The 18,478-nt window shown below is 48.4% G+C and overlaps 1 protein-coding gene across 1 annotated transcript in view; it reads left to right on the forward strand.

Annotated features, from left to right (window-relative positions):
* LOC140112577 (ectopic P granules protein 5 homolog) overlaps positions 1 to 16,192 on the forward strand; it is a gene marked incomplete at both ends in the record, with an annotated part of 23,574 nt that extends 7,382 nt beyond the window's left edge. The window contains 4 exons of the mRNA XM_072132558.1: positions 14,376 to 14,618; positions 14,713 to 14,739; positions 15,526 to 15,745; positions 15,977 to 16,192. Coding sequence (XP_071988659.1) covers positions 14,376 to 14,618; positions 14,713 to 14,739; positions 15,526 to 15,745; positions 15,977 to 16,192 — 706 coding nt within the window. The remainder of the gene's footprint in view (positions 1 to 14,375; positions 14,619 to 14,712; positions 14,740 to 15,525; positions 15,746 to 15,976) is intronic.
* Positions 16,193 to 18,478: the final 2,286 nt, after the last annotated feature.

Here is an 18,478-nt window from a genome sequence, read left to right on the forward strand (position 1 = left end):
ACTTATCCTGTATTATACCCCAGAGCTGCACTCACTATTCTGCTGCTGGTGCAGTCACTGTGTACATACATGACATTACTTATCCTGTACTGATCCTGAGTTACATCCTGTATTATTCCCCAGAGCTGCACTCACTATTCTGCTGCTGGTGCAGTCACTGTGTACATACATGACATTACTTATCCTGTACTGATCCTGAGTTACATCCTGTATTATACCCCAGAGCTGCACTCACTATTCTGCTGCTGGTGCAGTCACTGTACATACATGACATTACTTATCCTGTACTGATCCTGAGTTACATCCTGTATTATACTCCAGAGCTGCACTCACTATTCTGCTGCTGGTGCAGTCACTGTACATACATGACATTACTTATCCTGTACTGATCCTGAGTTACATCCTGTATTATACTCCAGAGCTGCACTCACTATTCTGCTGCTGGTGCAGTCACTGTGTACTTACATGACATTACTTATCCTGTACTGATCCTGAGTTACATCCTGTATTATACTCCAGTGCTGCACTCACTATTCTGCTGGTGCAGTCACTGTGTACATACATGACATTACTTATCCTGTACTGATCCTGAGTTACATCCTGTATTATACTCCAGAGCTGCACTCACTATTCTGCTGCTGGTGCAGTCACTGTGTACATACATGACATTACTTATCCTGTACTGATCCTGAGTTACATCCTGTATTATACCCCAGAGCTGCACTCACTATTCTGCTGCTGGTGCAGTCACTCTACATACATGACATTACTTATCCTGTACTGATCCTGAGTTACATCCTGTATTATACCCCAGAGCTGCACTCACTACTCTGCTGCTGGTGCAGTCACTGTGTACATACATGACATTACTTATCCTGTACTGATCCTGAGTTACATCCTGTATTATACCCCAGAGCTGCACTCACTATTCTGCTGCTGGTGCAGTCACTGTGTACATACATGACATTACTTATCCTGTACTGATCCTGAGTTACATCCTGTATTATACCCCAGAGCTGCACTCACTATTCTGCTGCTGGTGTAGTCACTGTGTACATACATGAAATTAATTATCCTGTACTGATCCTGAGTTACATCCTATATTATACTCCAGAGCTGCACTCACTATTCTGCTGCTGGTGCAGTCACTGTGTACATACATGACATTACTTATCCTGTACTGATCCTGAGTTACATCCTGTATTATACCCCAGAGCTGTAATCACTATTCTGCTGCTGGTGCAGTCACTGTACATACATGACATTACTTATCCTGTACTGATCCTGAGTTACATCCTGTAAATCTTTTATTTTATATAAAAGTGAAAAACATAACAATAATAAACATAAATGAAGCCATAACTTCTGGCAAAAGAATTACAAAAGAACAAATATAAACGAAAATAAACTTACAAAACCTCCTGGCCCAGCCACACACACACCACACACTCAGCATGAAAACAAACAAAACCTTCACCCAGTCCCACCACCTAAATTTTTTTTTTTTTTTTTTTTTTTTATATCGAAATACACAGCAAAATACACATAAATAAATAAACAATAAATAAACACAGAAATAACAATGAATATAACGGAAATAACATTAACATTAAATAACAATAAATATAACTAACTAAATCCCACGCCCATCACCCTCCCCCCCCCCAGACACTGGTCTAACGTCCAAAGTTCACGCTATATAGTCCAGACCAGTGCCCAGGATCGTATAGTCCAAGTCCCGTCCACCCCCCTCCCAACCTAACACCCTAACACCAACACCCCAAAACCAACCAACCTATATACACACAAGAACTATAACTACATATAACACAAGATACAAACACATTAAACATACCAACATATATCAAAACCACATAAAGCCCAGGTTCGGCGCCTGCAAGCCCTACATCACTATAACCTCAGATACAAAACAAAAATCTACAGTGTCAGCTTCAGCCCAACACCAGGAGCGGAGATGACAGACTAAGGGACACTAAAGGAGAACCCCCTCCAAAGGAGAGAGGCCCTCCCCGTGCCCAGCCTCTCATACTCCAGAGAGCGCACCTTCACCAGGTCACCCAGAATGTTCCTAACCACCTCATCCACCGGGAGGATTTTACGCTGCGTCGACACTAAACACCGTGCGTTCCACGTGTGGTACCTGACCACTAGACTAACTAGGAATAACGTGCAGCGGTCCCGGCCACCCAGGCCTCTGAATGCTCCATAGGCCCACTCCGCATAGGAGAGACCGGCCAACCCGGGCCAATGGATGGAAGCGCCCACCCGGTTGTACACCTCTGTGTTAAAGGGGCACTGAAGCAGGAAGTGGTCCATGCACTCCAGCAGGCCACCGCACTCCTCCCGGGGACAACCCCTTTCCTCAGAGCTCCTACACTTCAGATTGTCCCTCACACACAGCTTTCCATGGAAGCAGCGCCAAGCCAAGTCCCAAAACTTCAAGGGGATCCGGATAGAATTCAATAAACTCAAACCCACCCCCAGATCCCGACTTGGGCAATCCCTGAGGGCCAGAGGCTTCTGGAAATGGGTCAACAGAACCCTCTTGTCAAGGAGTTTCCTCGACATGGTCCTGATCTCCCACATTCCCAGACCCCACCGGCGAATCACCTTCAGAACCGGGGTAGCGTAAGCCGGAAGATGCCCATGCGGTGTACGGAGATCCTTCACTCGCCCTCCTGTCTCCCATTCCTGGAAGAAAGGCCGAAACCATCCCCTGCAGGAGTATACCCACGGAGGAGCCCTCTCTTTCCAGAGGTTTGCAACATTGATCTTAAGAAAGGTATTCACTAGGAACACCACAGGGTTGACCATACACAACCCTCCTTGTCTCCTCGTGCGGTAAGTAACCTCCCTCTTGATAAGGTTCAGCCTATTCCCCCATAACAGCTGGAAGAACAGACTGTAGACCCGAGTCCAGAGGGGTTCTGGCAACATGCACACACTGCCCAGATATATCAGCAATGGGAGCAGGTAAGTTTTGATCAGATTAACCCTTTCTCTGAGGGTCAAAGACCAACCCTTCCACTGGTCCACCCTCTGAGCGGCGATCTTAAGCCTGCCGTCCCAGTTTTGCATGGGGTAATCCCCCTGGCCAAATTCGATGCCGAGAACATTGGCAGAGTCTTGGGGCCCTGGAAGAGTGTCCGGGAGATCAAAGCCTGGACCTCCCTCTCCCAGCCAGAGACTCTCACACTTATCCCGGTTGATCTTGGACCCAGAAGCCTCTGAGTAGCGGTCAACTTCTGACATCACCCATTGCGCCTCCCCTCTCGAGGACACAAAAACAGTGACGTCATCGGCATACGCTACCACCCTTAGAGTGGCTTCCGGTGCTGCCCGGTCCATCCCGACTCCCACCAACGGCCCACGATCAACCCTCCTAAGGAATGGGTCAATCGCGAACACGTACAGTAGTGGGCTCAGAGGACAACCCTGGCGAACACCAGACCCAACCTCAAAAGAGCGGCCAATCCAACCGTTCACAAGCGGGAAACTCTCTGCCCCTGCGTACAAAACTTTCAGCCAATTGACAAACCCACCCGGCAGGCCATACCTCAGAAGGACAGACCAGAGGTACTCGTGGTTAACCCGATCAAACGCTTTTGCCTGATCCAAGGACAGCAAGTACCCCTTCCAGTTACCAGCCCTGCCCTGCTCCACTGCCTCCCGGACACAAAGCACAGCACTAAATGTACTGCGGCCTGGAACAGAGCAGTGCTGGGTCCCCGAAAGGAGCCGGGGTGCAAACTGCACCAGCCGATTAAACAGCACCTTTGCCAAAACCTTTCTGTCCGTATTGAGAAGCGCTATGGGACGCCAGTTCTCAATACGAGATCGGTCCTTACCCTTTGACAGGATGATCAGGGCAGACCTCCTCATTGACTTCGGCAGAGCGCCCGAGGAAAGACACTCATTGAATACCTCAGTCAAGAGGGGAACCAAGGCGTCCTTAAAGGTCTTATAAAACTCGGATGTTAAGCCATCCGGACCCGGCGATTTCTTGAGGGCGAGCCCTTCAATCGCCCGGCTGACTTCCTCTTCCCTAATCATCTCTGTCAAAACATCAAGAGAGGGGTCTACTCCTGGCTCAGGGACAGTTTCAGCCAGGAAAGCCGACATCACATCCCGATCTAGATCCTTCCTGCCCAAGAGGTGCGAGTAGAAGGATCTGACGACCTCCAGAATCCCTGATCTGGACCTTTTCAGGGATCCCGTACTGTCAACCAGTCCTGTGACAACTTTACCATTCACTGACATCTTGCAGTTTCTGTAAGGGTCGGGCGAGCGGTATTTCCCGTAATCCCTCTCAAAAACCAAAGATGCGTGTCTATCGTACTGACACCTCTTCAGCAAGGATTTCACTCTGGAGATGTCCTCACGACTACCTCCAGTCGAGACGAGATGCTCGAGTTTCCTCCTCAGGCCCTGATACAGGCGGTACCTGTCCAGGCTCCTGAGGCTCGAGAGCTGCCGGAAGAATCTCGCCACCCTTTTCTTGAGCATCTCCCACCACTCTGACTTACTGCTACAAAGGCCCAGCAATGGTACCTGGCTCTGAAGAAAGTCCTCAAAGGATTGTCTGATCTCTGCTTCTTCCAGGAGAGACGAATTGAGCTTCCAGTAGCCTCTTCCCATCCGGGGGGTCTCTGTAACATTCAGAGAAAACAAAATTAAACAGTGGTCGGAGAACTCCACCTCAACAACGGACACTGCTGAAGAGATGGCTTCCTCCTTTAAATAAAACCTGTCTATTCTAGACCTGCAGCTACCCCTATAATAGGTGAACCCCGCGTGGCCTGGGGTGTGCCGGATGTGGACATCCACCAGGCGAGCTTCACTGGCTATGCTATTAAGAGCGACGCTATCATAAGTCAGCTTGTCTCTGGAACCTCCCCTATCTTGGGACCTCGTGACAGCATTGAAGTCCCCTCCAAAGACCACCTGCCGACTTGTAAAAAGGTAGGGCTTGATCCTCATAAAGAGACACTTCCTGTCCCACTTGGACTGGGGACCATAGATGTTAATAAGACGAAGTTCTTGTCCCTTCATGAGGACATCCAGGATCAGGCACCTCCCCATTTCTAACTCAATAACTCGTCGGCATTCTACCGGTGCGGTAAAAAGGACCGCCACTCCGCTATACGGCTCGGCCGCAAGAGACCAATAGGAAGGCCCGTGTCTCCATTCCCTCTTAGCTTTAAACACGGCCGCCAAATCTGGCAGCCTGGTCTCCTGCAAAAATAAAATGTCGGCTTCAACACGGCCGAGAAAATCAAAGGCCGCAAATCTAGCCGCATCAGACTTAATGCTGGCGACATTAATGGACGCCAGTGTCAACGGAGTGGGTGCCGCCATCATGAGTGATTGAGTTAGACGGCTTTTTTCTTACTACCTCCCTTCCCTCTACTCTCCTCTGAGGATGATCCCTTTTCCCTTTTCCCTTCAGAATTGGGGCAACTTCTCTTTAACGAAATCGAGGTGTCCATGTTATTACTGGCCCCCAAGGACCCACCCGGACCACCCTCTCCTTCGTCCTTGTCTCCTGACTCTGAGTCAGTCTCCCACTCTGAGGACCCGGCTTCCCCAGAGGATAGAGACTCGGCGCCCCCTGCAGGCTGCTCCGCCGCCACCTCCAGAACCCCACCCTCAGCCTCTCCTTCCGAGGAGGCGATCTCATCGAGGGTGAGGAACTGGTTGGAAAGCTCAACCAGAGGGGAGGAAGTTTTCCCTTCCTTAGGTACCTTAGATACGCCGCGCTTTTTCTTTTTCTGCTTGCGCTTATTTTCTAGCCAAATCCTGTTATCCTCATCCATACTCTCATAATGGGAGGACGTGGAGGACATGGCACCTTTCTCGCGCTCCATCCTCCTGACCTCCTCATCCAACTCATCATCCCTCAGGGCCTCAGTAGCATGACCAGCCTCTGAGGAAGGACCAAGGGTCACCCCAGGAACCTGAGGCTTCCCCAGTTCTCTCCCTTTTTGTCTGGCTTCAAGCCGCCTCAACTGAGAAGGTGACTTATTCTTACTTTTCTTCACAGGCCCCTCAGCTCCTCCACCTCTGCTGGTACCCTCCCCAGCAGAAGCAACCTCATGGCTCTCCTCCACTGGGGTCACAACCGCATTGGCAAAGGAGCGAGGACAACGGCTGAAAGGGTGACCGAGCTCACCACACAGGTTACACCTAATGTCCTTACAGAATGCAGCGAGATGACCTAGCCCACCACACAAAGCGCACTTCTGCACTTGGCAGCTGGCGCTAAAGTGTGTGGGGTCACCGCACCTGTGACAGACCTTCGGCTGCCCCTGGTAGAAAATCAGGATTCTGTCCCGCCCAAGAAAGGCTGAAGAAGGAATGTGGGCGACTGTGCCGCCTGAACACTTCAACTTCATCATGAAGGTCCAGGCCCCAGACCAAATGCCAAATTCATCGCGGTTTTTCTGAGGTACCTGAACTACTTCGCCATAACGACTCAGCCAAGTCATGATGTCCATGCAAGAAAGTGACTCGTTACGGGTCAAAACGGTCACCTTCTTGACTGTGTTTTGGCGAGACACTGCTTGCACAGCAAAGTCTCGCCATGCGGGCTCGTTCTTTGCCAGCTCATAATTCGACCAGAAGAGCTCTAAGCCCTCCGGCCGAACAAAGCTGACATCGAACTCCGGAGTACCATAAGGATGTATCAGGGCAAAGATGTCACTAGCCCTGAAGTTCATCTTCAGGAGGAGCTCCACCACCCTTGACCTGGGTGGGCATGCGTCACTGCCCCTCCAGCGAAGACGAACCACATTCCTACGGGCAGCTCCGGGCCCGGTTGTGGGTAAAGACCATACAGTCTCTCCCCCCCTTTTCTCTTGGAAGGCTGCCAGGCCATGCCTGTCTGTCCAGAAGGACAGATCAACCTCTCTCCCCTCTACAGTGATTGACTTTTCCCCTCTCCTGAGAGCCTCCAGAAGACGCCTTTGCAAAACGCTATTCCCAGAGTCAGGAGACAAGGAGTTAACCCCACTTGCCCCAGCGGTGACACTCGCATAGCTCCTTATAGGAGCGGCCACCACTGGGGGTGCAGAAGGTCCAGCACGCACAACAGGATCACCCCCCTCAGCACCATTCACAACCCCCACATTCACCACACTATGTACATTACTGCCTCGCTTCCTTGCATCACTGCCTCGCTTCCTTGCATCACTCACACCAGCTGGGCCAGGAGGACCTGGGGTTGCCTCGGCGTCACTGGGCACTGGGGGTAGAGCCACCTCCATAGCTGATACAGCCTGAGAAGAGGCAGCTCCAACCCCGATCTTACTTGTGCCCTCTGCCTCATTGGCATTAACCCCTTGTTGTCCCACAGTTTTTCTAAGGTTTGAGCATCGCTGCTCGCTGGATGAAAGAGGCCGCTTGTCCTTATTGACTCCGGACAGTCTCTTATGGTCATCTCCAGGGTCAGATGCACCGATACAAAATAAAACTTTTCCTGCGCCCTTTCCCACAGGCTGCACAGGACGCTTGGGAGGCGCCGCACCACAAGCCCCAGCAGCCCCATCACACTGCCGCTGCCCACCGGAGCTAGATGCAGCCACAGCGCTAGGGGCCACAGGAGCCACCGCCACTGCCCCTGGCACCGGGCCACCCCCCCCTCCCACTGGGGGGCAGCGCACAGTACCAGGACCTGCTGGATCGCCCTCACTGTCCGGCCTTTCGGCCGATGCCTTCCCTGCACCATCCTTGCTACTGCAAACAAGGCTGGTGCTCTGCGCCATGATGGAACGTGGCTTTGCAATCTCCCCGCACCCTGGCACCGAGTCCACTGCAGGATTCGTGCTGGGCTGGGTAACGGGGCCTACACGACAGGCTGGCACTGCTGCCTGCCCGGAGGGAACAGGGAGGGGACGAAACACCAGATTCACCTCCTGAGACGCCTTGATCTTCCTGGCTCTCTTCTTTCTCTTTAGGTCATCATCTGGCATATCATCGCCGAAGGAGAAGTTCTGGAGGTGAACTGGGGACTCAAGCTGACGGATCTGAGCCATTAGCGCCCCCCCCTGGCCGCTGTCATCACTTTCCTCCTCCAGGTTGGCAGAGCCGCAGCCTGATGGTAATGGCGCTTGCTCTGCAGGCAGCCTGTCGTGCGAGGCCTGCTGGTGTTGGTGCAGGCCACCAGACGGACACGGCAGGTCTTCCTCATCCTCCTCATCATCGCCATCGCCTTCATCCGCCTGGGTCTGAAGCCCCTTCAGCTTTCTCAGCTGCTCCTGGCGCATGTCATCAAATCTTGCGTCGTTCTCCAACTTTTCCCTGAACGGACCGCTGTGCTCCCGGATCAACCGTCGTTTTTCCTGCAGAGCGGTGACCTCGGCTTTAAGTCTGTCAATGGTGTTAAGAAGATCAGACTTTTTCTTCTGTGTAGCCACCCCCGCTAGGGCCAAGGTCTCACGTATCTCCTCCTGGAGCCTATTCAGCGCCTTGCCAGCTTCCTCGTACTCACGGAGGTGCTCAGCAATCCGGGAGCCATAGATGGAAGCAGACTCCCGGGCCTTTAGATGTCCCCATGCTTTTTGCACACCTCCGTGAGCACCCAGCTTTCCAGCTGAACCACCCAACTTTCCCGCACAGTCACTCAGCTTTCCAGGAGGAGCACTCAGGCTGATGTTACTTGCCTTGATCTTCTGTGAACCGGAGACCTTGCGGCTTCCCTGGGTCTTGGGGGTGGCAGCCGAGGTCACATCGCTGCGTCCTTGGGTTCGGGCAGATCTTCTCACCCCCTCCATGTTGGCCGGTATCTGGCTTTTCCTGCCCCCCGCCGGCCTAGTCCGAGAGGCAGAAGCCCGGGATTTGCCTGGTTCACTCATCCCAGAAAACCCACTCCCTCCCTGGGGAGGAGAGAGCAGGCCTGGGTGGATTGGTCTTCCACCAGGTGGTGCAGGAGCTCAGCAGCACACAACCACACCCTTCAGTAGCACACAGCAGAATGAGATTGCACTCACTATTCTGCTGCTGGTGCAGTCACTGTGTACATACATGACATTACTTATCCTGTACTAATCCTGAGTTACATCCTGTATTATACCCCAGAGCTGCACTCACTATTCTGCTGCTGGTGCAGTCACTGTGTACATACATGACATTACTTATCCTGTACTGATCCTGAGTTACATCCTGTATTATACTCCAGAGCTGCACTCACTATTCTGCTGCTGGTGCAGTCACTGTGTACATACATGACATTACTTATCCTGTACTGATCCTGAGTTACATCCTGTATTATACCCCAGAGCTGCACTCACTATTCTGCTGCTGGTGCAGTCACTGTGTACATACATGACATTACTTATCCTGTACTAATCCTGAGTTACATCCTGTATTATACCCCAGAGCTGCACTCACTATTCTGCTGCTGGTGCAGTCACTGTGTACATACATGACATTACTTATCCTGTACTGATCCTGAGTTACATCCTGTATTATACTCCAGAGCTGCACTCACTATTCTGCTGCTGGTGCAGTCACTGTGTACATACATGACATTACTTATCCTGTACTGATCCTGAGTTACATCCTGTATTATACCCCAGAGCTGCACTCACTATTCTGCTGCTGGTGCAGTCACTGTGTACATACATGACATTACTTATCCTGTACTGATCCTGAGTTACATCCTGTATTATACCCCAGAGCTGCACTCACTATTCTGCTGCTGGTGCAGTCACTGTGTACATACATGACATTACTTATCCTGTACTGATCCTGAGTTACATCCTGTATTATACTCCAGAGCTGCACTCACTATTCTGCTGCTGGTGCAGTCACTGTGTACATACATGACATTACTTATCCTGTACTGATCCTGAGTTACATCCTGTATTATACCCCAGAGCTGCACTCACTATTCTGCTGCTGGTGCAGTCACTGTGTACATACATGACATTACTTATCCTGTACTAATCCTGAGTTACATCCTGTATTATACCCCAGAGCTGCACTCACTATTCTGCTGCTGGTGCAGTCACTGTGTACATACATGACATTACTTATCCTGTACTGATCCTGAGTTACATCCTGTATTATACTCCAGAGCTGCACTCACTATTCTGCTGCTGGTGCAGTCACTGTGTACATACATGACATTACTTATCCTGTACTGATCCTGAGTTACATCCTGTATTATACCCCAGAGCTGCACTCACTATTCTGCTGCTGGTGCAGTCACTGTGTACATACATGACATTACTTATCCTGTACTGATCCTGAGTTACATCCTGTATTATACTCCAGAGCTGCACTCACTATTCTGCTGCTGGTGCAGTCACTGTGTACATACATGACATTACTTATCCTGTACTGATCCTGAGTTACATCCTGTATTATACTCCAGAGCTGCACTCACTATTCTGCTGCTGGTGCAGTCACTGTGTACATACATGACATTACTTATCCTGTACTGATCCTGAGTTACATCCTGTATTATACCCCAGAGCTGCACTCACTATTCTGCTGCTGGTGCAGTCACTGTGTACATACATGACATTACTTATCCTGTACTGATCCTGAGTTACATCCTGTATTATACTCCAGAGCTGCACTCACTATTCTGCTGCTGGTGCAGTCACTGTGTACATACATGACATTACTTATCCTGTACTGATCCTGAGTTACATCCTGTATTATACCCCAGAGCTGCACTCACTATTCTGCTGCTGGTGCAGTCACTGTGTACATACATGACATTACTTATCCTGTACTGATCCTGAGTTACATCCTGTATTATACCCCAGAGCTGCACTCACTATTCTGCTGCTGGTGCAGTCACTGTGTACATACATGACATTACTTATCCTGTACTGATCCTGAGTTACATCCTGTATTATACTCCAGAGCTGCACTCACTATTCTGCTGCTGGTGCAGTCACTGTGTACATACATGACATTACTTATCCTGTACTGATCCTGAGTTACATCCTGTATTATACCCCAGAGCTGCACTCACTATTCTGCTGCTGGTGCAGTCACTGTGTACATACATGACATTACTTATCCTGTACTAATCCTGAGTTACATCCTGTATTATACCCCAGAGCTGCACTCACTATTCTGCTGCTGGTGCAGTCACTGTGTACATACATGACATTACTTATCCTGTACTGATCCTGAGTTACATCCTGTATTATACTCCAGAGCTGCACTCACTATTCTGCTGCTGGTGCAGTCACTGTGTACATACATGACATTACTTATCCTGTACTGATCCTGAGTTACATCCTGTATTATACCCCAGAGCTGCACTCACTATTCTGCTGCTGGTGCAGTCACTGTGTACATACATGACATTACTTATCCTGTACTGATCCTGAGTTACATCCTGTATTATACTCCAGAGCTGCACTCACTATTCTGCTGCTGGTGCAGTCACTGTGTACATACATGACATTACTTATCCTGTACTGATCCTGAGTTACATCCTGTATTATACCCCAGAGCTGCACTCACTATTCTGCTGCTGGTGCAGTCACTGTGTACATACATGACATTACTTATCCTGTACTAATCCTGAGTTACATCCTGTATTATACCCCAGAGCTGCACTCACTATTCTGCTGCTGGTGCAGTCACTGTGTACATACATGACATTACTTATCCTGTACTGATCCTGAGTTACATCCTGTATTATACCCCAGAGCTGCACTCACTATTCTGCTGCTGGTGCAGTCACTGTGTACATACATGACATTACTTATCCTGTACTGATCCTGAGTTACATCCTGTATTATACTCCAGAGCTGCACTCACTATTCTGCTGCTGGTGCAGTCACTGTGTACATACATGACATTACTTATCCTGTACTGATCCTGAGTTACATCCTGTATTATACCCCAGAGCTGCACTCACTATTCTGCTGCTGGTGCAGTCACTGTGTACATACATGACATTACTTATCCTGTACTGATCCCAAGTTACATCCCTTATTATACCCCAGAGCTGCACTCACTATTCTGCTGCTGGTGCAGTCACTGTGTACATACATGACATTACTTATCCTGTACTGATCCTGAGTTACATCCTGTATTATACCCCAGAGCTGCACTCACTATTTTGCTGCTGGTGCAGTCACTGTGTATATACATGACATTACTTATCCTGTACTGATCCTGAGTTACATCCTGTATTATACTCCAGAGCTGCACTCACTATTCTGCTGCTGGTGCAGTCACTGTGTACATACATGACATTACTTATCCTGTACTGATCCTGAGTTACATCCTGTATTATACTCCAGAGCTGCACTCACTATTCTGCTGCTGGTGCAGTCACTGTGTACATACATGACATTACTTATCCTGTACTGGTCCTGAGTTACATCCTGTATTATACCCCAGAGCTGCACTCACTATTCTGCTGCTGGTGCAGTCACTGTGTACATACATGACATTACTTATCCTGTACTGATCCTGAGTTACATCCTGTATTATACTCCAGAGCTGCACTCACTATTCTGCTGCTGGTGCAGTCACTGTGTACATACATGATATTACTTATCCTGTACTGATCCTGAGTTACATCCTGTATTATACTCCAGAGCTGCACTCACTATTCTGCTGCTGGTGCAGTCACTGTGTACATACATGACATTACTTATCCTGTACTGATCCTGAGTTACATCCTGTATTATACTCCAGAGCTGCACTCACTATTCTGCTGCTGGTGCAGTCACTGTGTACATACATGACATTACTTATCCTGTACTGATCCTGAGTTACATGCTGTATTATACTCCAGAGCTGCACTCACTATTCTGCTGCTGGTGCAGTCACTGTGTACATACATGACATTACTTATCCTGTACTGATCCTGAGCAACATTGTGTATTATACCCCAGAGCTGCACTCACTATTCTGCTGCTGGTGCAGTCACTGTGTACATACAGGACATTACTTATCCTGTACTGATCCTGAGTTACATCCTGTATTATACTCCAGAGCTGCACTCACTATTCTGCTGCTGGTGCAGTCACTGTGTACATACATGACATTACTTATCCTGTACTGATCCTGAGTTACATCCTGTATTATACCCCAGAGCTGCACTTACTATTCTGCTGGTGGTGCAGTCTCTGTGTACATACATGACATTACTTATCCTGTACTGATCCTGAGTTACATCCTGTATTATACTCCAGAGCTGCACTCACTATTCTGCTGGTGGTGCAGTCTCTGTGTACATACATGACATTACTTATCCTGTACCGATCCTGAGTTACATCCTGTATTATACTCCAGAGCTGCACTCACTATTCTGCTGGTGGTGCAGTCTCTGTGTACATACATGACATTACTTATCCTGTACTGATCCTGAGTTACATCCTGTATTATACCCCAGAGCTGCACTCACTATTCTGCTGCTGGTGCAGTCACTGTGTACATACATGACATTACTTATCCTGTACTGATCCTGAGTTACATCCTGTATTATACTCCAGAGCTGCACTCACTATTCTGCTGGTGGTGCAGTCTCTGTGTACATACATGACATTACTTATCCTGTACTGATCCTGAGTTACATCCTGTATTATACACCAGAGCTGCACTCACTATTCTGCTGGTGGTGCAGTCTCTGTGTACATACATGACATTACTTATCCTGTACTGATCCTGAGTTACATCCTGTATTATACACCAGAGCTGCACTCACTATTCTGCTGGTGGTGCAGTCTCTGTGTACATACATGACATTACTTATCCTGTACCGATCCTGAGTTACATCCTGTATTATACTCCAGAGCTGCACTCACTATTCTGCTGGTGGTGCAGTCTCTGTGTACATACATGACATTACTTATCCTGTACTGATCCTGAGTTACATCCTGTATTATACCCCAGAGCTGCACTCACTATTCTGCTGCTGGTGCAGTCACTGTGTACATACATGACATTACTTATCCTGTACTGATCCTGAGTTACATCCTGTATTATACTCCAGAGCTGCACTCACTATTCTGCTGGTGGTGCAGTCTCTGTGTACATACATGACATTACTTATCCTGTACTGATCCTGAGTTACATCCTGTATTATACACCAGAGCTGCACTCACTATTCTGCTGGTGGTGCAGTCTCTGTGTACATACATGACATTACTTATCCTGTACTGATCCTGAGTTACATCCTGTATTATACACCAGAGCTGCACTCACTATTCTGCTGGTGGTGCAGTCTCTGTGTACATACATGACATTACTTATCCTGTACTGATCCTGAGTTACATCCTGTATTATACACCAGAGCTGCACTCACTATTCTGCTGGTGGTGCAGTCTCTGTGTACATACATGACATTACTTGTATCTTGTCTTGTTCTCTAGATCTGGAGGTCCAGAAGCGTCACATGGCGCTGAGCAGTCTGTTCATGGAGCTTCTGATGGTGATGAATAATGCGAGTGTGACCACCGCTGAGTCCCTGCGGGGGGCGCTGCTGAAATGGATTGATAGTAAAGTACAAGGCATGTTGGTCATGCCCCTCCTGACCGCAGCCTGCCAGAGCCTGGCATCCATCAGACACATGGCGGAGGCGACTGAAGCCTGTATACTGGCGTACTTCAAAGATGGTAAGTCCCGCTATTCCCAGCGCAGGTGACACGGCAGAACTTGTTGATGCAGCCACATTGTTTTCTTTTCTCTTTCTATGGGAACGACTTGTAGCTGCCGTCAACTGTCCACTGTCACAAGGTGATGTATGACACGGGGTGGCACCTGTCCAGGCCAATCCTACAACCTCACTTGAAGGGATCTGTTCAGGCGACGGCTCCCTTAACTCGTTTTTACATTTAGCTCCGCCTTGCATTATAAAATACAAAAATGTGAATTTTTTTTTTTTAGACTTCCAGAAGTTCTTATATTGCAACTTTTTAATATTGGGGTAAATCGAACCCTTAGCTTTCATGTTGCTACGAGACTTCAGATTTTATGTTTTTTGATGCTGGTGCCATTTTAAAGCTAAGATTCTGTGCTTTTATATGGAACCAACATCTAAGGTCTAGTCATTAAACCCCAGATATAAAAAAAAAAAAGTAATTTTACATCATGACATATTCTAATCTTTTTATCAGCATCTGCTCAATTTTGGGGAACATTTTAGAATTTCTCTAGATTCTACTAAAATTTGTAATAGATGTCTGTGAGACCAGAGGACATTTACAAAATTAGATTGATTGTTACTGCACGGGAGGGACTGCTGCTCCCTTCTCACTCTAGAAGGAGGAGGAGGTCATGTGATGCTCTCTACGTGTAGCTAGCAGGAGAGCTGTGACTGTGCAGATCTGTAGATGCAGAAGTGACCAGCACAGATCCCTCAGTAAAACCTGTAGTATGCAGCATTCACCATTCTCCAGGATTCAGAGCTCTGATCTCCCAGCACCCCTGCTTGTTTAGTGTCCAGGTGCATCCTGGGAAGTGGACTCTCTCTAGTGGGCTATAGATATATATAGGTATAATCTGTGTTCTTTTTGTTCTCAGAGTCCCTGCACTCGCAGAACCCGGGCTGGGGCCCGATCCTTGCGTCCCTGCAGGTGCCCGAACTTACTACTGAGGAGTTTCTGCAGGAATGCCTGACCCTGGGAAGTTACCTGACGCTTCACGTCTACGTTCTGCAGTGTCTGAACAGGGAGCAGACCCTCAGCAATGAGCTGCGCATGCTGGTCACGATCTCCAAGTGGATCGAGCAGGCGCAGCCAAGGTAAGAACCTCACATACTGTAACAGGTGGTCAAGGGGGAATCCATTGGGGTCTTCCTTTATCTGTGGATCCCATAGTGGGTGCACTCCCAGACTGTAATGTGGACATACAGAAATACAGGGCAGGATCAGGATGGTCGGTCACATCCGGCCACGGACTCCATGGGAGGACGTGGCTGAGGTTATGTAGATAAGTATTTTACACCTTCTCTTTATGTTCACTTTGTCCCTAGCTCCGTCCATGAAGAACCCAAACTCTTCCTGTGGTTCCACAAGACCCTGCAGTTGTCTCTGATTCAGGTGGAGCAGAACGACAGCGAAGTAACAGAGAACGTTCTGCGGATTCTGCTCTCGGTCCAGGCCCGACTCTGCCTCCTGGGTGAGGAAAGAATGTCCACAGGAATCCTGGGAGCGATCGGCCTCGGGAGGAAGTCCCCGCTCTCCACCAGGTGAGGCCCTGTCCATATCTAACAAGGGACATAACTAACAAGCTATACTCTCTCCGATTCAGCGTGGCGCCTCCCGTCACTGTCTGTAGAAGGAGGCTGTAGAAGTAGAACTCTGTCTGTAGAAGGAGGCTCAGCTGCAATGGCACATTGACAGTTGAAACAGGTACCACGTCACAATCAGAGAACGGAAGCAACGAGAGGCGCTGCGCTGTACCGGATTGAAGAGACTATGGGGGTCATTTACTAAGGGCCCGATTCGCGTTTTCCCGACGTGTTACCCGAATATTTCCGATTTGCGCCGATTGTACCTGAATTGCCCCGGGATATTGGCGCACGCGATCGGATTGTGGCGCATCGGCGCCGGCATGCGCGCGACGGAAATCGGGGGGGGCGTGGCCGAACGAAAACCCGACGTATTCGGAAAAACCGCCGCATTTAAAAACCGAAAAAGTGTTGCTTAGGAAGCGCTTACCTTCACCTGGTCCGAGGTGGTGCATTCCGGCGCGTTGAGATGATTTTCAGTGCAGCAGCGCCACCTGGTGGACGGCGGAGGAACTACCTTCATAAGTCCCGGCCGGACCCGAATCCTGTGCAGAGAACGCGCCGCTGGATCGCGAATGGGCCGGGTAAGTAAATCTGCCCCTATATCTTATCTGTTATTACTCTATACACCCCCCCTCCTCCCCCGATCCCAGACATTCCCTTTAAGGATAAGTTCACATGTGTTTATTTTGATGCAGAAAAATCTGCCACCCAATCATTCCATTGCTAGTTTATTGCAAACATGACCTATCGTACCCTCTCATTCAAAATCTGTATCAAAATCCTTAAGTGCATTTTTCCTTCTTTGCATGAACACACCCTTAAAGAACAACTTTTAAGTATAAAAACATTTTCCTAACTCTGACAAAAATTCTCTGATTTACTCTAATTAGTAAGTTGCAGGTGTTTATCTGCTAGCAGAGATTTTACCTTGTCCCCCAGGCTACTCTCCATTTGCCTTGCTTTCTGGTCACCATGGGAAACTGTATAGGGCAGTTGGATAGAAGAGGAGGCTTGTTGGGAGGGGCAGTAGTTACTGACAAAAAATAGTTTTAGCACAGCTGGAGAGAGCCTTTGACAACAATTCCAATGATACCTGTATCATGCTGCTGGCTTCTTCCTAGCCTCAGCTACAGCCTGGTATATCTATCAGTCCTTCTTATAAAATCATATTTTCTTGCAAGGAAATACACTCTTTGCAAGAAAATAGTAACTTGGGTAATGTCACAAGCATGTGACTTGTCACATGCTTCAGGTTGTCCAATTATAAACATGCTGTCCTGATTCATGTGAAAATCCGTATTGGTCTGGCAAAGGACCTTGAATGATGTCACAAGCTTGTGACTGATCACATGCTTCAGGTCGGACAAATAAACTTGCTGTCCTGACTCATATGAATGCCCTCAGTGCTCTGGCCTCAGTGCCCTCAGCTGATGTCACAACCAGGAAGTCCCGCCCTCTTCAGGAAAAAGCTAAATATAATTTTATAAGCAGGGCTGATTGATATACCAGGCTGTATCTAAGGCTAGGGAGAAGCTAGCAGTATGATACAGGTATTGATTTAGCTGTGCTATAACTATCAGTAACTTTGCAGTAATGCTTTAAAGGGAATGTATTAGCAGGTGTGACCGTACAGGCTGCAGCCAGTGTTAGGTGTTGTCCTTGGAGAGATGTGAAATCATACCTTTGGTAGTAGCAGCAGGACTGTGTAATGTGGATTTTTATATCAGGATTGTGCACTGAGGGTGTGTCCTTACTAAGAGCAAAGCAATCCTGGAAAATAAATCCATATATCAAATTCCTGCTACTCCTTCTCCTTAGGTGGACATCCAGATTTGCATGTGTATGCAATTTTGCATATCTGCATACGGCTGCCCGCTGTGCTGGTAAAACTATGACAATTTAGGGCTGGATATGGGACAATGTGAAGCAGATTGAGGTGAGATTTTAAATGGAGATTGATGGATAGTAACAGTGTATTTAAGCTCATCTCTGAGACTGCTCGCTGTGAGAGGGGAGGAAGAGCCGAAGTAAGAAAATCTGTAATTGGGATGAACATATAGTCTTGCATTTACAAGGAAGAAACTAACTTCTTATGGGGGGAGGGAAGGATAAGACCCCCCAAACACACATCAGACAAATCTGTTACACTAGGTTGCGTGAGACATTGAAGGGATTATATCGGGAGCCTCTGTTACTGTTGTATTATTTGGCTATTTGAGTACGTTAATAACCTCACGGTTT

The sequence above is a fragment of the Engystomops pustulosus genome, unplaced genomic scaffold (assembly GCF_040894005.1).
Source record: "Engystomops pustulosus unplaced genomic scaffold, aEngPut4.maternal MAT_SCAFFOLD_891, whole genome shotgun sequence".
NCBI lineage: Eukaryota > Metazoa > Chordata > Amphibia > Anura > Leptodactylidae > Engystomops > Engystomops pustulosus.